The 19,258-nt window shown below is 40.8% G+C and overlaps 1 protein-coding gene and 1 long non-coding RNA gene across 2 annotated transcripts in view; one reads left to right on the top strand and one right to left on the bottom strand.

Moving 5' to 3' along the window:
* DNAH8 (dynein axonemal heavy chain 8) overlaps positions 1-13,329 on the bottom strand; it is a 328,304-nt gene extending 314,975 nt beyond the window's left edge. The window contains exons 1-6 of the mRNA XM_024983878.2: positions 12,877-13,329; positions 12,635-12,769; positions 9,333-9,417; positions 7,325-7,476; positions 5,505-5,694; positions 4,850-5,013 (exon numbers count right to left, since the gene is read on the bottom strand). Coding sequence (XP_024839646.1) covers positions 4,850-5,013; positions 5,505-5,694; positions 7,325-7,476; positions 9,333-9,417; positions 12,635-12,769; positions 12,877-13,329 — 1,179 coding nt within the window. The remainder of the gene's footprint in view (positions 1-4,849; positions 5,014-5,504; positions 5,695-7,324; positions 7,477-9,332; positions 9,418-12,634; positions 12,770-12,876) is intronic.
* On the top strand, positions 1,098-12,992 carry LOC132343605 (uncharacterized). The gene is made up of 3 exons (XR_009492521.1): positions 1,098-1,226; positions 4,776-4,940; positions 12,904-12,992. It is a non-coding gene; the product is annotated as an uncharacterized lncRNA (long non-coding RNA).
* Positions 13,330-19,258: the final 5,929 nt, after the last annotated feature.

Raw genomic sequence — 19,258 nt, 5'->3', positions numbered from 1 at the left:
CTTCACATCAGGTGGCCAAAGTATTAGAGTTTCAGCTTCAACATCAGTCCTTTCAATGAATATTCAGGATGATCTCCTTTAGGATGAACCAGTTGGATCTCCATGCAGCCCAAGGGACTCTCAAGAGTCTTCTCCAACACCACAGTTCAATTCTTCAGCGCTCAGCTTTCTTTATAATCCAACTCTCACATCCATACGTGACTAATGGAAAAACCATAGCCTTGACTATCCGGACCTTTGTCAGCAAAGTAATGTCTCTGTTTTTTAATATGCTGTCTAGGTTAATCAGAGCTTTCTTCCAAGGAGCAAGCGTCTTTTAATTGCATGACTGCAGTCACAATCTGCAGTGATTTTGGAGCCCAAAATAAAGTCTGCCACTGTTTCCATTGTTTCTCCATCTATTTGCCGTGAAGTGATGGGACCAGAGGTCATGATCTTCGTTTTCTGAATGTTGAGCTTTCACTCAACATTTTCACTCTCCTCTTTCACTTTCATCAAGAAGCTCTTTAGTTCTTCACTTTCTGCTATAAGGGTGGTGTCATCTGCATATCTGAGGTTATTGATATTTCTCCCAGTAATCTTTGATTCCAGCTTGTGCTTCATCCAGCCTAGCATTTCTCATGATATACTCTGCATTTAAGTTAAATAAGCAGGGTGACAATATACAGCCTTGACGTATTCCTTTCCCAATTTGGAACGAGACTGTTGTTCCATGTCCAGTTCTAACTGTTGCTTCCTGACCTGCACACAGATTTCTCAAGAGGCAAGTCAGTGGTCTGGTATTCCCATCTCTTGAAGAATTTTCCACAGTTTATTGTGATCCACACAGTCAAAGGCTTTGACATAATCAATAAAGCAGAAGTAGATGTTTTTCTGGAATTCTCTTGCTTTTTCAATGATCCAACAGATCACTGAAGATATTAAGATATCTTATGATATCAGAAACAGAATATATTAAGAAGAGGTGGCAAGAATACACAGAACTATACAAAAAAAGGTCTTCATAACCCAGATAACCATGATGGTGTGATCACTCACCTAGAGCCAGACATTCTGGAATGTGAAGTCAAGTGGGCCTTATGAAGCATCACTATGAACAAAGCTAGTGGAGGTGATGGAATTCCAGTTGAGCTATTTCAAATTCTAAAGGTTGATGCTGTGAAAGTGCTGCACTCAATATGCCAGCAAATTTGGAAAACTCAGCAGTGGCCACGGGACTGGAAAAGGTCAGTTTTCATTCTAATCTTAAAGAAAGGCAATGCCAAAGAATGTTCAAACTACCACACAGTTGCACTCATCTCACATGCTAGCAAAGTAATGCTCAACATTCTCCAAGCCAGGCTTCAACAGTATGTGAACCGTGAACTTGCAGATGTTCAAGCTGAATTTAGAAAAGGCAAAGGAATAAGAGATTAAATTGCCAACATCCGTTGGATCATCAAAAAAGCAATAGAGTTCCAGAAAACCATCTACATCTGCTTATGTTAGGTCCTTACCATTTTCGTCCTTTATCCTTACCATTTTCATCCTTTATCCTGCCCATCCCTGCATGAGATGTTCCTTTGATATTTCCTATTTTCCTAAAGAGATCTCTAGCCTTTCCCATTCTATTGCTTTCCTCTACTTCTGTGCATTATTCATTTTAAAAGGCCTTCTTATCTCTCCTTGCTATTCTCTGGAACTCTGCATTCAGTTGGGTATATCTTTGCCTTTCTCCTTTGTCTTTAGCGTCTCTTCTTTCCTCAGATATCTGTAAAGTTCCTCAGACAACTACTTTGCCTTCTTGCATTTCTTTTCCTTTGAGATAGTTTGGTCCCTGCCTCCAAAATCATCTCAAAGACACTGTACAACATTATGAACCTCCATCCATAGTTCTTCAGGAACTCTATCAGGTCTAATTCCTTGAATCTATTCATCACTTCCACTGTATAATCATAAGGGATTTAGAACATATCTGAATGACATAGATGTTTTCCCTATTTTCTTCAATTTAAGCCTGGATTTTGCAATAAGGAGGTCATGTTTTGAGCTACAGTCAGCTCCTGATCTTACTTTTGCTAACTGTATAGAGCTTCTCCATCTTTGGCTGCAAAGGGCAATCAATCTGATCTTGGTATTGACCATCTGGTGATGTCTATGTGTAGAACCATCTCTTGTGTTGTTGGAAGAGGGCATTTGCAATGACCAGTGCATTCTCTTGGCAAAAATGTTAGCCTTTGCCCTGTTTCATTTTGTACTCCAAAGCCAAACTTGCCTGTTATTCTGGTATCTCTTGACTTCCTACATTTGCATTCCAATCCCCTATGATGAAAAAGACATGTCTTTTTATTTTTATTTTTTTGGTATTAGCTCTAGGTTTTGTAGGTCTTCCTAGAACTGTTCAACTTCATCTTTTTTGACATCAGTGGTTGGGGCATAGACCTGGATTACTGTGATGTTGAATGGTTTGCCTTGGAAATGAACTAAGATCACTCTGTCATTTTTGAGACTGTACTCAAGTACTGCATTCTATAATTGACTATGAAGGCTACTCCACTTCTTCCAAGGGATTCTTGCCCACAGTAATAGATACAATGGTCATCTGAATTAAATTCTCCCATTCCCATCTATTATAGTTCGTGATTCCTAAGATGTTGATATTCAGCCTTACTATCTCCTGCTTGACCATGTCCAATTTACCTTGATTTGTGGACCTAACCAGCTTCCTATGCAATACTGTTCTTTACAGCATCTAACTTTACTTTCACCACCAGACATGTCCCCAACCAAGCATCATTCCGGCTTTGGCCCAGCTACTTCATTCTTACTGGAGCTATTCGTAATTGCCCTCCACTCTTCACCATGGTAGCATATTGAACACCTGCCAACTTGGGGGACTCATCTTGCAGCATCGTATCTTTTTGCCTTTTCATACTGTCCCTAGGGGTCTCCAGGCAAGAATGCTATTGAAGTGCTATACTCAGCATGTCAGCAAATTTGGAAAACTCAACAGTAGCCACAGGACTGGAAAAGGTCAGTTTTCATTCCAATCCCAAAGAAGAGCAAGTTCTTTATATATTGTGGATACTAACTCTTTGTTACACATGCTGATAATATTTTTCTCCCAGAAAGTCAATTATCTTTTAATGTTGCTTACAGTGATTTCTGCCATATGGATATTACTTTAATTTTTTATGTAGTCAAATATGTCAGGTTTTTATTTCATGGCTTCTGGGTTTTCCATCTGTCTTAATTAGATATTAATATAGCCCTACATTATGTTCTGATTTACCTATAGTTTTTGTTCTACTTTTCACATTACTCTTCAAAGGCTGGATTTGTTCACAGCATGTTTTTGAGATTCATTCATCTTGTTGCATGTATCTCTTCTTTTAGTTTTAGCGATGATCCATCCTGAATTAATTTTTGTGTATGACAAGAGGTCGGGTTTATTTTAGATGTAATTTTTTAATATTTATTTATATATTGGCTGTGCTGGTCTTTTTTGCTGCACGTAGGTGCTCTCTAGTTGTGGTGAGCGGGGGTTACTCTTCCCTGCAGCGTGCAGGTTTCCCACTGTGGTGGCTTCTCTTGTTTCAAAGCACAGGCTCTAGAGTGCAGACTCTGGCTTCAGTTGTTCCACAGCATGTCTGATCTTCCTGGACCAGGGACTGGACACATGTCCCCTGTATTGGAAGGCAGATCCTTATCCACTGTGCCACAAAGGACGTCCTAGATGTAACTTTTAAAGATTTCTTGCACTGATTCTGCTTAACTGGAGACCATTTGCTGCAGTTGGCCAACTTGATTTTCCTATTTCAAGTTGCCTAATATCTTCATGTTAAGCTATTATCTTTTGCTTGCTCATTTTTATAAAAGAAGATCTATTTTGATTGATCATGAAAACTGGAGGAGATCTCCTCAGCTCTGTGCAGGACAGAGCTTGACCTCCACAATGGCTTACAACTCCCCTCCTTCCTCAGTGGCATTAAAGGCAGCTGCAGGTGGACAAATACTCATTTTTATTACCTAGTGACACCTGGAAGCAAATTCTGGTGTCAGCACTCCAGGCCTTGATGGAGTTTCCAAAACTCCTCCAGATTCTCCACTCTAACTACACTTCCCTCCTTCTAACAGTTCTGAGAGGTAAAATCAGAAATGCTTTTCTCTAACTCTTGCTTGCTCAAGACTTTTCTCCCCTAGTCCTCACTCCATTAAAGATTTTCTTCTCCAGTTCCACTCTCCTGTGCTCATGACCTGGAGATCTGTGAGCTGGTTTCTAGAGTCTGTTTAGAGCAATTATATAGCATCTGGTTTGGGGCAGCCTTTGTAGTGTACGTTGGCACCTCTCAGAATGTGCCACCATTTCTATCACTGCTTTTCTTACTGACAGAGAAAATGTATTTGGCCACAGAGCTGCAGACTTGCAACTGTAGCACTAATATGAATGAGCCTAGTTTGAACCTCTCTGTCAACACAAACAATTTCACTGATGAACCAAAAAGCATTTATTAATTATCTAGCATTGTGGCTATAGGCTCTTCATTGTGTTCTTTTCCTCTCTCTCTAATGAAAAGCATAAACAATATATAAAATATTGCAGATAAATGCTAGCTAATCCTGATTCTTTACTATTTCATCCTCAAGCCATACTGTTATGGTTTCCTCCTTAAAGTGAGAAATATCTTAAAGGTGATTTTAAATGGTCCAAAGAGAACAATGATTTTGCACTGGAATCAAGAAGAGGCTGAATTTCATAGTAGAATCTGGAAGGCTCCTCTTCCCTTTATGTTCAGGAACAAAATGCAATGATTAGGACACAGATGAGAACCACAACTCGTATCTGATGAAGTCACTCGAGCCAGCTCACCTGTTCGATCTGTTTGTACCATATCATCAGCACGTCCTCTAGCTGACGAACAGTTTCTGAATTGCTTGCTGCAAGTGTCACGTCTTCAAAGGTATGCAGTTTGGAAAAATCAACACTGTCTATTTTCTTTAGCTTAACTGTTCCCTCAATACTTATTCTAGCACCTAAAAGGGAAAAAATAATATTGAGAAGAGATGGTAATGTCAGTGTGTTAAACATCAATGTGTGGTTTCAAGCTGTAATTACTAAAATGTTAGAGATTTAATATTTTATAGTAGGAGCATAATTCTAATTGATCATTAGACTGTGCTATGATTATTTAAATTGTTTATTTTTATAAATATGAAATGATTTATAGTTTAAAGAGGGTTAATAATAAAGTATATATTTTTAAATATGGTAAAAATTTTCACAAATAATATAGGAAGAGACTTCTTCCTCAACAGAAAATATAAAAGAAAATGTATCTTATGCCTTCAAAAATTCCTGGAAAGAGAAGTTGTAATGATTAAATATCTTAACTCTAGGTCCCATAATTACTTTAACATCATCTTTTAAGATGGAAATTTTTTCTCTAATGTTTATTTTTAATAACATATCTTATAGCTAATTTGCTTATTGTAATAATTTATTAAACATTAAATATTACACTTACCATCTAAAAAGGAAAGGTATCTGTTGATGGTTTCAATGAAAATTTGTTTTTCGGATTCTCCTTGCTGGGACTGGTTTAAAGCACCCCAACTGTTTGTCGCAAGAATAGCTGGTAGAAATATATTTGCCAGCATATTTCTAATCCCAACTAGCAGTCCTTCCGATGCATCCAGAACAGTAAATAGCACTTCCTGAAAGGATAATGTTCAAAGGTTATTTTATATGCTGGTCCCATTAAGAACTGAAAACCAAAATCTATTTTTACACTGCAATAAGTATAAATAATACATCTTATAAACTATTAGGAAAACTTATGTGGTGAATATTAGGGTTCTAAAATCAACAAATTTATATTCTGCCCACATTTAACCATTCAGATGCTTGCTCATCAAGCAAACATTTTTTCCCTGGTGCTTTAAATTCTGCCTAGGGAAGAAGTTATGGCCTGGAGCATACACAATGTGAGGGAAATGAAATTAAGCCTTGTGCAAAAAGAAAGTTCCAGGTTGACCATTGCCCTGTCTATGAAAAGGAGACCAGAAAACCGTCAGTGCAAAGACAGAACAACGAAACTAGCCTTCTGCCCAGAAATTTGACACAAAAAAACCGCTGGTGAAAGGATGCAAACTTTCAGTTATAAGATGACTAGGTTCTGGGGATATAATGAACAACATGGTGACTATGATAAAATGTGCCATGCTAAGTTACTTCAGTCGTGTCCAACTCTTTGCAACCCTATGGACCATAGCCCACCAGGCTCCTCTGTTCATGGGATTCTCTAGGCAAGAATACTCGAGTAGGTTGAAATGCCCCCCTCCAGGGGATCTTCCCAACCCAGGGATCAAACCCGAGTCTCCTGTGTCTCCTGCATTGGCATACAGGTTCTTTACCACTGGCACCACCTGGGAAGCCCCATAGTCAACAATCAGTTCCGTTCAGTCACTCAGTCGTGTCCAACTCTTTGCAGCCCCATAGACTGCAGCATATCAGGCTTCCCTGCCCATCACCAACTCCCGGAGCTTGCTCAAACTCATGTCTATCGAGTAGGTGATGCCATCCAACCATCCCATTCTCTGTCCCATTCTCCTTCTGCCTTCAGTCTTGCCCAGCATCAGGGTCTTTTCCAATGATTTAGTTCTTCACATCAGGTGGCCAAAGTATTAGAGTTTCAGCTTCAGTATCAGTCCTTCCAATGAATATTCAGGACTGATCTCCTTTTAGGATGGACTGGTTGGATCTCCTTGCAGTCCAAGGGACTCTCAAGAGTCTTCAACACCAGAGTTCAAAAGCACACATGTATACCTGTGGCGGATTCATTTCAATATATGGCAAAACCAATACAATATTGTAAAGTTAAAAAATAAAATAAAAATTTTTAAAAAAAGCATAAATTACTATATCATATACTTGAAAGCTGCTGGGACATCCCCAGCAGTCCAGTGGTTAAGACTTCACCTTCTAATGTAGGGGATGCAATCTTTGACTGGGGAGCTAAGAATCCACATACTTTGTAGGCAAACACCAAAACATAAAACAAGCAATATTGTAATAAGTGCAATAAAGAGTTTAAAAATGGTCTACATCCAAAAAAAAAAAACCTTAAAAAAGAAAACAGTTGCTAAGGGAGTAGATCTTAAACATCATTACCAAAAAAGAAAAGTAGTTAATTATATGAAGTTAATGCTATGGTGATAATCATCTCACAATGTATTGAATAAATTCTTTGCATACTTTAAACTTACATAAAGTTATATGTCAATTGTATCACAATAAAGCTGGCAAAAATATTTAACTATATGTTTGAAAAAAAAGTAAACATACTTCCTGAATATTTTTAGTATTTATAGGGATATCGTTGCGACAGCGAACAAAAAATACACACTGTCCTTTTAGTTTCTCCGGGGCTGCGTTGTCTACATACAATCTCATCATTTTTGCCCCTTTGGTTGCTCCAGCAATAGTTCGACCACATTCTGAAAACAAAAGTCAAGAACTTAACATATGATCACATAACTGATTAAATGTGATAAATTACTGTGATTCTTACACTGGTGTTCCTTGCTTCACTTTAGTATAAGAAGTTTTCAATATGATTGTGGGATAAAATTTTTTGCCTACAAAAAGATGTTAGTAATTGCAAATCTTAACGTTGCCACCTCCTCGGGTGCCTTTCGCTGAGCTCTGCACTTGGCTCCTTCCGGCCTGGCCTCAGGCAGGGTCTTCATGCAAACTCTTCTGCCATCCCATCGTCCACCTTCTACCTCCCTAATCCTTGCTAATCTTACATATTTTAGCCAGAATGCCACCTCGCAGGGAAACCTTCAGTGACTCCCCTAAGAAGATCCTGTCCCCCACTAAATATTCTCACAGCACCCAACTTATACGAAATCTTTCCTTGAGCTAATTTCAGTGAAAACTTATCATTTAATTAGGTATCTATCTTCAGTGTTTGAAGATTCTTGAGAGTCCCTTGGACTGCAAGGAGATCAAACCAGTCCATCCTAAAAGAGTCAACCCTGAATATTCATTGGAAAGACTGCTGCTGAAGCTGAAGCTCCGGTACCTTGGCCACCTGATGTGAAAAGCCAACTCATTAGAAAAGACCCAGATGCTGGGAAAGATTGAGGACAGGAGGAGAAGGGAGAGACGGAGGATGAGATGGTCGGACAGCATCATTGACTCAATGATTCTGAGCAAACTCTGGGAGATAGTGAAGGACAGGGAAGCCTGGTGTGCTGCAGTTCACAGGGTTTCAAAGAGTCAGACATGACTGAGCAACTGAACAGCAAGATGAAAACAGAAGAACATCCTCAAGTGCTCTGTTTGACAGTGCAAACTTTAAAAGAGACAGGAATTTGGAGGATAGTGATGGACGTGGTTTGGAAAACTCTAGGAAGGCTCTGAAGAAAAGAGAACGCATGAAGTGATCCCGAAGAGGGGTAGGATTTGTCTAGGTGGAGAGAAGAAAGGCATTCAGAGACAGTCAGGATGGAGAGTGGAGAAAAGGGCACAGAAATGACTCTGGTATGAACAGAGAACAATGAAGACTGACTTAGAAGGAGCAGCAAATTCTGGTTAAGAGGAGATTAGGAGACCCAACTAAACAAGTACTGTGTGCCCAGGTTATGACAGGCCTTGGTGCAATAAATGAAGAGTCTGGGCCTAATTAAAGGTTTACTTACCAAGAATAAGTAGTATAGATTTCAGAGAGGGAATCTGACAACAGATACTATTTTTGGATCTAGAATCCAGAGATGGGCATGAGATATGAGCCTAGCTTAAAGGCAGCAGAGGAGGAAAGCAAGAAAGAACCAATAGAGGGGACATAGTGAAGGTAAAATCCACAGGATTTATAAGATAAGTAGCCTAAGAGCAAAGGATGGGCCATGTACCTACTTATTAAGATAAAAGTTTACCAACCTGGTAAAGTAGCAACTCTTTTTGGAATAACGTGAAAAGTAGGGAAAGCCAGATATTCCAACTACAGCAGCAGCAGACACAGGAGGCTCACCTAGGACCATAGGGAGCAACGGCTGTGCTTTCAGGTGGTTTCCTGACTATTTCTGGTCATCTGACAACATGTGTACAGAATGGCTCTCTATCTGTTTCAGGGAAAAGGCAATTAAACCCTAGTGAAAATGTATATTCCCAGGGGAAGTCAATGACTTTTTTAAGGATGTTTTCTTCTTCAATCATTATGGTAATCCTGTAAGCTCCTGATAATTTCCTTTATAAATATAGGATTGTCTATGTATAAGAGAAAAGATATGCTACATTTTCACATTCATTCATGAACAGCTGGCACATTACCCTTGCAGAACATACTTACCAAGACCAGGTACATCTCCTTCTTGGTACAAAAATTTCAGTGTCTTGCAACCGTCTTTCATAAAAAAGAGAGTAAATGCTTCCAGCTGTTAAGTAAAAGAGAAATGACTTGTTTAGTGGCTAAGTCATGTCCAACTCTTTTGTGACCCCATGGACTGTAGCCCACTAGGCTCCTCTGTCCATGGGATTTCCCAGGCAAGAATACTGGAATAGGTTGCCATTTCCTTCTCCAAGGGATCTTCTCCAACCAGGGATCAAACCCAGGTCTCCTGCATTCCAGGCAGACTCTTTATCACTTAGCCACCTGGGGAAGCCCAATAAAATGACTAAGAAACTATAATAAAATGAACCAACAGAGGAAAACCAGTACCACCTCAAGGCCTGGAAGGGTGGGCATGGGGGAACAGCGGGAAGCAGGCTGAAAGGAGGAGCTGGGGGAGAGGGACTGCTCGGGAGAACACGGCCAGAAACACGGCCAAGGAGGGAAGGATCAGGCTTCTTTCCCCTATGCCCTCCAGTCTCATACTGGTACCTCCCAGAGGCTGAGCCACATGGAAGCAAGAGAGCGAGGGCACGTGGTAGATTCCAGAAAGGTCAGTCTTCCAGGTAACAGAACAGTAAAAGAGAATGGATCTGAAAGCCAACAAACTAACAACCACACCCGTTCTTAACACACCCAGTTTCCTAAACCACACAACAAAACGTACCATCCCTTGCTCCTTATTCCATCTGCTTCCTCATGCATCCACTAATCATGATCCCAATCTACTATAAGTCCTGGCTTTGAACATGTAACCAAATAAACACTCTAATCTCTCCCAGATTTTGACATTTGTCTCCATTCCTGGCTGTATGATCTTCCTTCCACTGTGGCTTTGCAACTCACAAGGAACTCTTAAGGAAACACCTTTTTGGCCTGAATTTTCCCTTAATCCTAGATTTCCCATTTCTTGCTGCCTTAGCAGTATCTGACCTGGTCCATGATAGTCTTAAGGAATAACTTAACCACATAAACCCAAATCCAAGACATACCCCTGGAGTGACAAGTGGAATGGTTTGCAGCCACCAGGCACTCCAGCATGCTGGCCCAGTGAGAAAAACTTCCTCCAAGCAGAAAATGCCAGTCAAGAAAACCAGGGGGCAAATATCAATACTTACGGGTGATAGTACCACCTCTGGAGGCACCCATCTCCCGAGTCCTAGCATCAATCCTCCTCTGAAGGCACTGCCCAGTCTCAATGTCTATGCCTAAAACTTCTGCAGAGCTACTGGGATTCCAATTACGAAGTCAGCCAACTATGTGGCCTTGCAAATTTCAGGTGAAACAAGGTTGATCACCTATATAGTTTCCTCCCTAACCAAGCACAGGAATGGTTCTTGGGACAGGCCTGAAGCCTGAGCCATCTGAGAAACACTTTTTTTTAGAAATTTGCCTTTCCTTCATCTCTTGGTCATCTGCTCAATGATGAGTACAGGGCTGTTTTATGTTACTTTCTTCTACTAGGAGAACAGGCAGACACACAAACAGAGTTGTCAGAGGAGCCAAAATAGTAAGGAAAGGAGGCCAGGAGAGATTGAAACAGATGGTGGCTCAGTGGTAAAGAATCCACCTGTCAATGCAGGAAACATAGATTCCATCCCTGATCCAGGAAGATCCCACATTTGTCCAAGCAACTAAGCCTGTGCTCCAGAGCCTAGGAGCTGCAACCGGTGAACCCACATGCTGCAACTCTGAAGCCCACGCACCCTAGAGCCCATGTTCCACAAAAGAAGTCACTGCAATGAGAAGCCCACACAGTCTAACTAGACTGTATACCCTACTCTACACAACCAGAGAAAAGCCCACTCAGTAACAAAGACCCAACAGGGCCATAAATAAATAATTTTTTAAAAGCAATACAAACAAAACAGCTTGAGAATGGCAAAAAGAATCCTGTTGCCATTGGGTGGTATGACCCATAGCCAGTACAGATTTCAGAATTTGTGGGGCCCAGTATAAAATGAAAATGCAGAACCAAATGTTTAAAAATTATTAATAATTTCAAGATGGCAACAGGAGATCATTAATCCAAGTGCAAGGCCCTTCAGCACACGGGCCTACTCGGCTAACAGCCTGAATGCCCTTAAAGCATTTGGCCACATCTACATTCCCACATGGAACTTTGGTGACCTGAGAAACTGTGACTTTCACGATCCAGGTCACTCCTAGACTTGATGACAAGCTCAAGTAGTTAACAGTAATTTTATTGAAAATTAATTTAGGACTTCCCTGGTGCCACAGTGGATAAGAATCTGCCTACCAATGCAGGAGGCACAGATTCAATCCTTGGTCCAGGAGGATTCCATATGCCACGGAGCAACTAGGCCCGTGTGCCACAGCTACGGAGTCCTCACTCTAGAGCCTGAGATCCGTAACTCCTAAGCCCGTGCACTGCAACTACTGAAGCCCACGAGCCTAGAGCGCATGCTCCACAACGAGACACTGCCATAATGAGAAGCCCGCAGACCACAGAGTGTAGCCCTCACTCACCACAACCAGAGAAAGCCCGTACAAAGCAACAAAGACCCAAAGGAGCCAAAAATAAATAAAAATAAATACTTTTAAAAGAGAATCAATGTCTATAAGGAATTTACAACAAAAAGTATCAAATTTTTTTAAAAGAAAATTAATTTAGAACCTGAGCTACAAGGAAGCTATAACACTGCTTCTGGGAACTGCTATGAAAGTCACAGTTTATCATATATTACTATAATTAGGGTGACCATATATAGTAAATTCATCATCCAAAACTGGGACCGTTTTTGGAGTGAAAGGAGGAACTGTTAATAATTATGCCAGAAAAGTAGGCAGTGGGGTGTCCCTGGCATGCAGAGATACATGGGAATCACCTCACTGGTTTCCAATATATTCATGCAACAGTCACTGTGCCCTAGCTCTATTTCTGCAGTTTGTTTTTCTATCCAAATAATTTTCACTTGTAGGTTATATAACCTGTACTTTTAAAATATCACTCTACCTGTGCTTTACTATTCCTCTTAACTTCTGAAGCCATTCTGAATTAAAATTTGGCTTAATACTAGTTGCCAACTCTTTTCCTTCCTTCCTTCCTTCCTCCACACTAGTAAGCCAAACTAGAAATATCATCCAGTTGGCTATAATTACATAAAATAAAGCTTCCTCTCTAATCAGGTAAATTCCAACCACCTCTTTCTAAATGTTTTGTTGTTCACAATAATCCATGTTTCATAAACCAATCACTCCTCTAAAAGCAGCTAAAAGAGAGTGATAAGACTCAAACTTACAGATGGGCAATCCAAAATTAATTCTTCAACAGTTACCATGTCCAGGCCAAGCTTTTCTGACAGAATTTCAAATATATATTTGTAGGAAGGGTCTATTTTCATTTTTCGGTTTTCTCTTGCATCTCTATATCTTGCCTAAAGAATGAAAGCCACAGGTTAAAAAAAAATGCAATTATTAAGAAAAGTCACCAAAACGTTTCATTTGAGATCAAAGTGACACATATGAAAAACATAAGCAAAACCTGTCTCTCTTTTAATGTTTCCTGTAGATTTGGAATGCCACTCATACTTCGGCGATATTTGGATGATCTGTGGGAAGACTGAGAGAGCACATCAGAAAGCATTGACTGGACCATTCGCGGCGCAGGCCTGGGTCGCACCCTGCCTGGTTCCAACTCATCATCGTCTGGCATAACTATCCTTTCATCAGAAGGAAGGAGATTCAAATAATCACTTAAAGAGGAAGTAGGGGCTTTCTCGGAAAGAGAGCCTGTATCTCCCTCAGACACCTCTTCGGGAAGGGTTGGGGCCTCCTCGCTGGAAGGAGGAGGAGGAGTCTCTTCTTCTGCAGGGGGCGGAGCCTCATCTCCTGGATCTGGACGGGCAACCTCTTCTGAACCAGGAGGCGCTGATTCTCCGGACGAGGGAGGGGCTTCTTCTTCCGGAGGGGGTGGGTCGCCTTCCTCAGCGCTCATGTTATCCGGTCCTTCCACCAGCAGAGCACCTTAAAACTTCAAAACCTAGGATGATAAAAGGTTTGCTTTTAAAACTATTCAAAACGTTGAGCGCGATATGTTAATTACTACCCTTGAGGCTAGACAGGTGAACAAAATTATGTATTTCTCCCTACTGCATTATCTAAAGAAACTTAAGTTTAAGGCGCTAGAGAGAGAATTTTTTTAAGTGAGACAGCGCGCACACACACACACACATACACACACATCCCTCTAGGGGCTTTTTCAAACTGTGTAAGTGCTTCTCCTGATCATGATGTGACCCTAGGGGACATACCCCATTCCCAGGGGAATCAGTTCAGTTCAGTCGCTCAGTCGTGTCCGACTCTTTGCGACCCCATGAATTGCAGCACGCCAGGCCTCCCTGTCCATCACCAACTCCCAGAGTTCACTCAGACTCATGTCCATCGAGTCAGTGATGCCATCCAGCCATCTCATCCTCTGTCGTCCCCTTCTCCTCCTGCCCCCAATCCCTCCCAAAGTCTTTTCCAGTGAGTCAGCTCTTCACATCAGGAGGCCAAAGTATTGGAGTTTCAGCTTTAGCATCAGTCCTTCCAAAGAACACCCAGGGCTGATCTCCTTCAGAATGGACTGGTTGGATCTCCTTGCAGTCCAAGGGACTCTCAAGAGTCTTCTCCAACACCACAGTTCAAAAGCAGCAATTCTTCGGTGCTCAGCCTTCTTCATAGTCCAACTCTCACATCCATACATGACCACAGGAAAAACCATAGCCTTGACTAGATGGACCTTTGTTGGCAAAGTAATGTCTCTGCTTTTCAATATGCTATCTAGGTTGATCATAACTTTTCTTCCAAGGAGAAAGCATCTTTTAATTTCATGGCTGCAGTGATTTTGGAGCCCCCAAAAATAAAGTCTGACACTGTTTCCACTGTTTCCCCATCTATTTCCCATGAAGTGATGGGACCAGATGCCATGATCTTCGTTTTCTGAATGTTGAGCTTTAAGCCAACTTTTTCACTCTCCTCTTTCACTTTCATCAAGAGACTTTTGAGTTCCTCTTCACTTTCTGCCATAAGGGTGGTGTCATCTGCATATCTGAGGTTATTGATATTTCTCCCGGCAATAGGTGGGGAAAAAATCAAAGTTAGGACAATAATCAAGTCTCCATCAAAATAAACAGGCACTCAGGATACGGCTAAGATTCTTACTCTCACAGAACAAGAGTACATAATTGAAGAGCAGAAGAACAGATTACAAAGCAGCTACTTCAAAAGAAGATAAAGAAGCTTTCTAGTGAGAAATTCTGAAGTCACTGGTGCAGACCTGGCCTAAGATGGTGCTTCATATGAAGGGACACCAGCAGCCCTTCATCAGACACAGAGATTACCTATAACCTGCACTGACATCTGCCCTCTCCAGGTTTTCCAAAGCACCCATAAACAGCTGAAATTTTCTTTGATATACTACTTTGGTCTATTCCAGAACAGAAAGACACACACTGACCTTTCAGCTGCCAGCCAACCTGCTGACCCACCCACATCCAAGATGTACAAATTAGAACTCAAACTGTCTGAAGTTTTTGCTTAATTTTTTTCTCATCTCTCTCTCTCCTCTACTATAATCCTGGTTTTTGTCTTTGATCTTTGGCCACAGTCTAAAGTCTGGGCTTCCCTGGTGGCCCAGACGGTAAAGAATTTGCTTGCAGTGCAGGAGATCCAGGATCCATCCCTGGGTTAGGAAGACCCCCTGAAGAAGGGAATGGCAACCCACTCCAATATTCCTACCTGGGAAATCCTATGGAGAGAGGAGCCTGGTGGGCTACAGACCATGGGGTCACAAAGAGTCTGACACAACTGAGTGACTAACATACACACACACACACACACACACACACACAATCTAAGGTCTAGCTTCTTCATACTAGAGGAAATTTGCTTAGGCAGTGACTATTTAGATGTCTGTGAATTACTATTGGACACAACAAAGATATACAATACCCAGGGGTTGTGTGTGCATTACAATCTTACACTTGAAACTGGCTTCTAGGAGTCAGCTGTGCTATCTATAATACATCAAGATCAAGTATGATGATACATACTAGTGAAGACATATCAACTACATGTCACTCTGCTCAAATTTATGCTTCTGAATTCTACAAAATAATTCATTTTACTTGGTAAGATACTCTCAAAGGGTATCAACAAGGTACTGTTGTCTAGTTTCTGAAACCAAAGCAAAATTTAATTTCAATAAATGGTAAAGTCTGTGCACTGATTGAGTTCAGTGGGGCTGGAGAGCATCTCTATAGGTAATCAGTACTCTTTCTAGAGACACACAGTAATTTAAGCCAGTATAGAGATACCATTATGTAAGCCATGAAAGAAAGGCTAAAATTGAAATGTATTTTGCTTAAAAAATCAAGGAAGGATTCAATAAATCTTAAGGAGGTTCCCATCTAAAAATTACTACTATTTCTTAAGAGTTGGTACAGATTAAATTTTCAGAAAATTCTATTACTTAAAGATTCCAGATAGTTAAGATGCATGACACATAATTTTAGAACTAGAAGATAAAGTTAGAAATCATCTAGTTTAATTTTCCCTTTTTAGTGATAATGAAACTAAGATCCAAATTTGTTTTTATATAAGTTTAAAAAAGTTTTCCAAATTTGCTGGCATATTGAGTGCAGCGCTTTCACAGCATCATCTTTCAGGATTTGAAATAGTTCAACTGGAATTCCATCACCTCCACTAGCTTTGTTCGTAGTGATGCTTTCTAAGCCCCACTTGACTTCACATTCCAGGATGTCTGGCTCTAGGTCAGTGATCACACCATCGTGATTATCTGGGACGTGAAGATCTTTTTTGTACAGTTCTGTGTATTCTTGCCACCTCTTCTTGATATCTTCTGTTTCTGTTAGGTCCATACCATTTCTGTCCTTTATTGAGCCCATCTTTGCATGAAATGTTCCCTTGGTGTCTCTAATTTTCTTGAAGAGATCTCTAGTCTTTCCAATTCTGTTGTTTTCCTCTATTTCTTTGCATCGATCGCTGAGGAAGGCTTTCTTATCTCTTCTTGCTATTCTTTGGAACTCTGCATTCAGATGCTTACATCTTTCCTTTTCTCCTTTGCTTTTCACTACTCTTCTTTTCATAGCTATTTGCAGCCGTGAAGAGATACCCCACGCCCAAGGTAAGAGAAACCCAAGTAAGACGGTAGGTGTTGCAAGAGGGCATCAGAGGGCAGACACACTGAAACCATACTCACAGAAAACTAGTCAATCTAATCACACTAGGACCACAGCCTTGTCTAACTCAATGAAACTAAGCCATGCCCATGGGGCAACCCAAGATGGGCGGGTCATGGTGGAGAGATCTGACAGAATGTGGTCCACTGGAGAAGGGAATGGCAAAGCACTTCAGTATTCTTGCCTTGAGAACCCCATGAACACTATGAAAAGGCAAAATGATAGGATACTGAAAGAGGAACTCCCCAGGTCAGTAGGTGCCCAGTATGCTACTGGAGATCAGTGGAGAAATAACTCCAGAAAGAATGAAGGGATGGAGCCAAAGCAAAAAGAATACCCAGCTGTGGATGTGACTGGTGATAGAAGCAAGGTCCGATGCTGTAAAGAGCAATATTGCATAGGAACCTGGAATGTCAGGTCCATGAATCAAGGCAAATTGGAAGTGGTCAAACAAGAGATGGCAAGAGTGAATGTCGACATTCTAGGAATCAGCAAACTCAAATGGACTGGAATGGGTGAATTTAACTCAGATGACCATTATATCTACTACTGTGGGCAGGAATCCCTCAGAAGAAATGGAGTAGCCATCATGGTCAACAAAAGAGTCTGAAATGCAGTACTTGGATGCAATCTCAAAAACGACAGAATGATCTCTGTTCGTTTCCAAGGCAAACCATTCAATATCACAGTAATCCAAGTTTATGCCCCAACCAGTAACACTGAAGAAGCTAAAGTTGAACGGTTCTATGAAGACCTACAAGACCTTTTAGAACTAACACCCCAAAAAGATGTCCTTTTCATTATAGGGGACTGGAATGCAAAAGTAGGAAGTCAAGAAACACCTGGAGTAACAGGCAAATTTGGCCTTGGAATATGGAATGAAGCAGGGCAAAGACTAATAGAGTTTTGCCAAGAAAATGCACTGGTCATAGCAAACACCCTCTTCCAACAACACAAGAGAAGACTCTACACATGGACATCACCAGATGGTCAACAACGAAATCAGATTGATTATATTCTTTGCAGCCAAAGATGGAGAAGCTCTATACAGTCAACAAAAACAAGACTGGGAGCTGACTGTGGCTCAGATCATGAATTCCTTATTACCAAATTCAGACTTAAATTGAAGAAAGTAGGGAAAACCACTAGACCATTAAGTTATGACCTAAATCAAATCCCTTATGATTATACAGTGGAAGTGAGAAATAGATTTAAGGGCCTAGATCTGATAGATAGAGTGCCTGAAGAACTATGGAATGAGGTTCATGACATGGTACAGGAGACAGGGATCAAGACCATCCCCATGGAAAAGAAACAATAATCATAATCTAGACATAAAAAATGGAGTTGGGCTGACATTGAGGACCTGGTCTCAGACACATCCCCGAACCACTGAGAACTTGAATTTTCTCTGAATTGTATAAAAGTGAAGGACACCCCCAACCATCTTCAAAACAGCACCTGCTGGCAGCTGCAACCTTATAGTCTCAAGGTTTCCCCTTGTACTTAACTATGCAACCATTTCAGATCCCAACAAATCCTTACTTAACAAGCACCCTTACTTCTTGCCAGTTTCAACTATTATTCTTGATAAACCATTCATGTAATTTAACTGTAAACTTGTGATTTTTGCCTTTTTTTTAAAATTTTATTTTATTTTTAAACTTTACATAATTGTATTAGTTTTGCCAAATATCAAAATGAATCTGCCACAGGTATACATGTGTTCCCCATCCTGAACCCTCCTCCCTCCTCCCTCCTCCCTCCCCATACCATCCCTCTGGGTCGTCCCAGTGCACTAGCCCCAAGCATCCAGTATCGTGCATCGAACCTGGACTGGCAACTCATTTCTTATATGATATTTTACATGTTTAAATGTCATTCTCCCAAATCTTCCCACCCTCTCCCTCTCCCACAGAGTCCATAAGACTGTTCTATACATCAGTGTCTCTTTTGCTGTCTCGTACACCGGGTTATTGTTACCATCTTTCTAAATTCCATATATATGCGTTAGTATACTGTATTGGTGTTTTTCCTTCTGGCTTACTTCACTGTGTATAATAGGCTCCAGTTTCATCCACCTCATTAGAACTGATTCAAATGTATTCTTTTTAATGGCTGAGTAATACTCCATTGTGTATATGTGATTTTTGCCTTTTTAAGCCTCCTTCATTTTGGAGTCCTGCATAACACAATTCAAGTGCTTTTTGAATCTGTGTCTCTCAGGCTGCAGTCCTAACAAACCCCAAATAAACACCTTTTAATTTCAATCAGGTCTCTGTTTCTCAAATTTTGGTTAACATAGCATGTCTGTGCGTGTGTGAGTGTGTGTGTGTGTGTGTGTGTCTACATATACATATGTAGATCTATACTGTGCATGCATGCATGCTAAGCAGCTTCAGTCATGTCCGACTATTTGCAACCCTGTAGACCATAGCCTGCCAGGCTCCTCTGTCCATGGGATTCTCTGGCAAGAATACTGGAGTGGGTTGCCAGTGGGTTGCCATGCACTCCTCCAGGGGATCTTCTTGACCTACAGTTCAAACCCAAGTCTCTTGCATCTCCTGCATTGGCAGGTGAGTTCTTTACCACTAGCACCACCAGGGAAGCCCAATACATAGCACAGTCATACATATTTTGAACATTTTTTCTAACACTAGTAAACTCAATTTATTTCAGTCT

This window comes from Bos taurus, chromosome 23 (assembly GCF_002263795.3).
Source record: "Bos taurus isolate L1 Dominette 01449 registration number 42190680 breed Hereford chromosome 23, ARS-UCD2.0, whole genome shotgun sequence".
In the NCBI taxonomy this organism is placed as follows: Eukaryota; Metazoa; Chordata; class Mammalia; order Artiodactyla; family Bovidae; genus Bos; species Bos taurus.
This window is presented reverse-complemented; position numbering and strand designations above follow the sequence as displayed.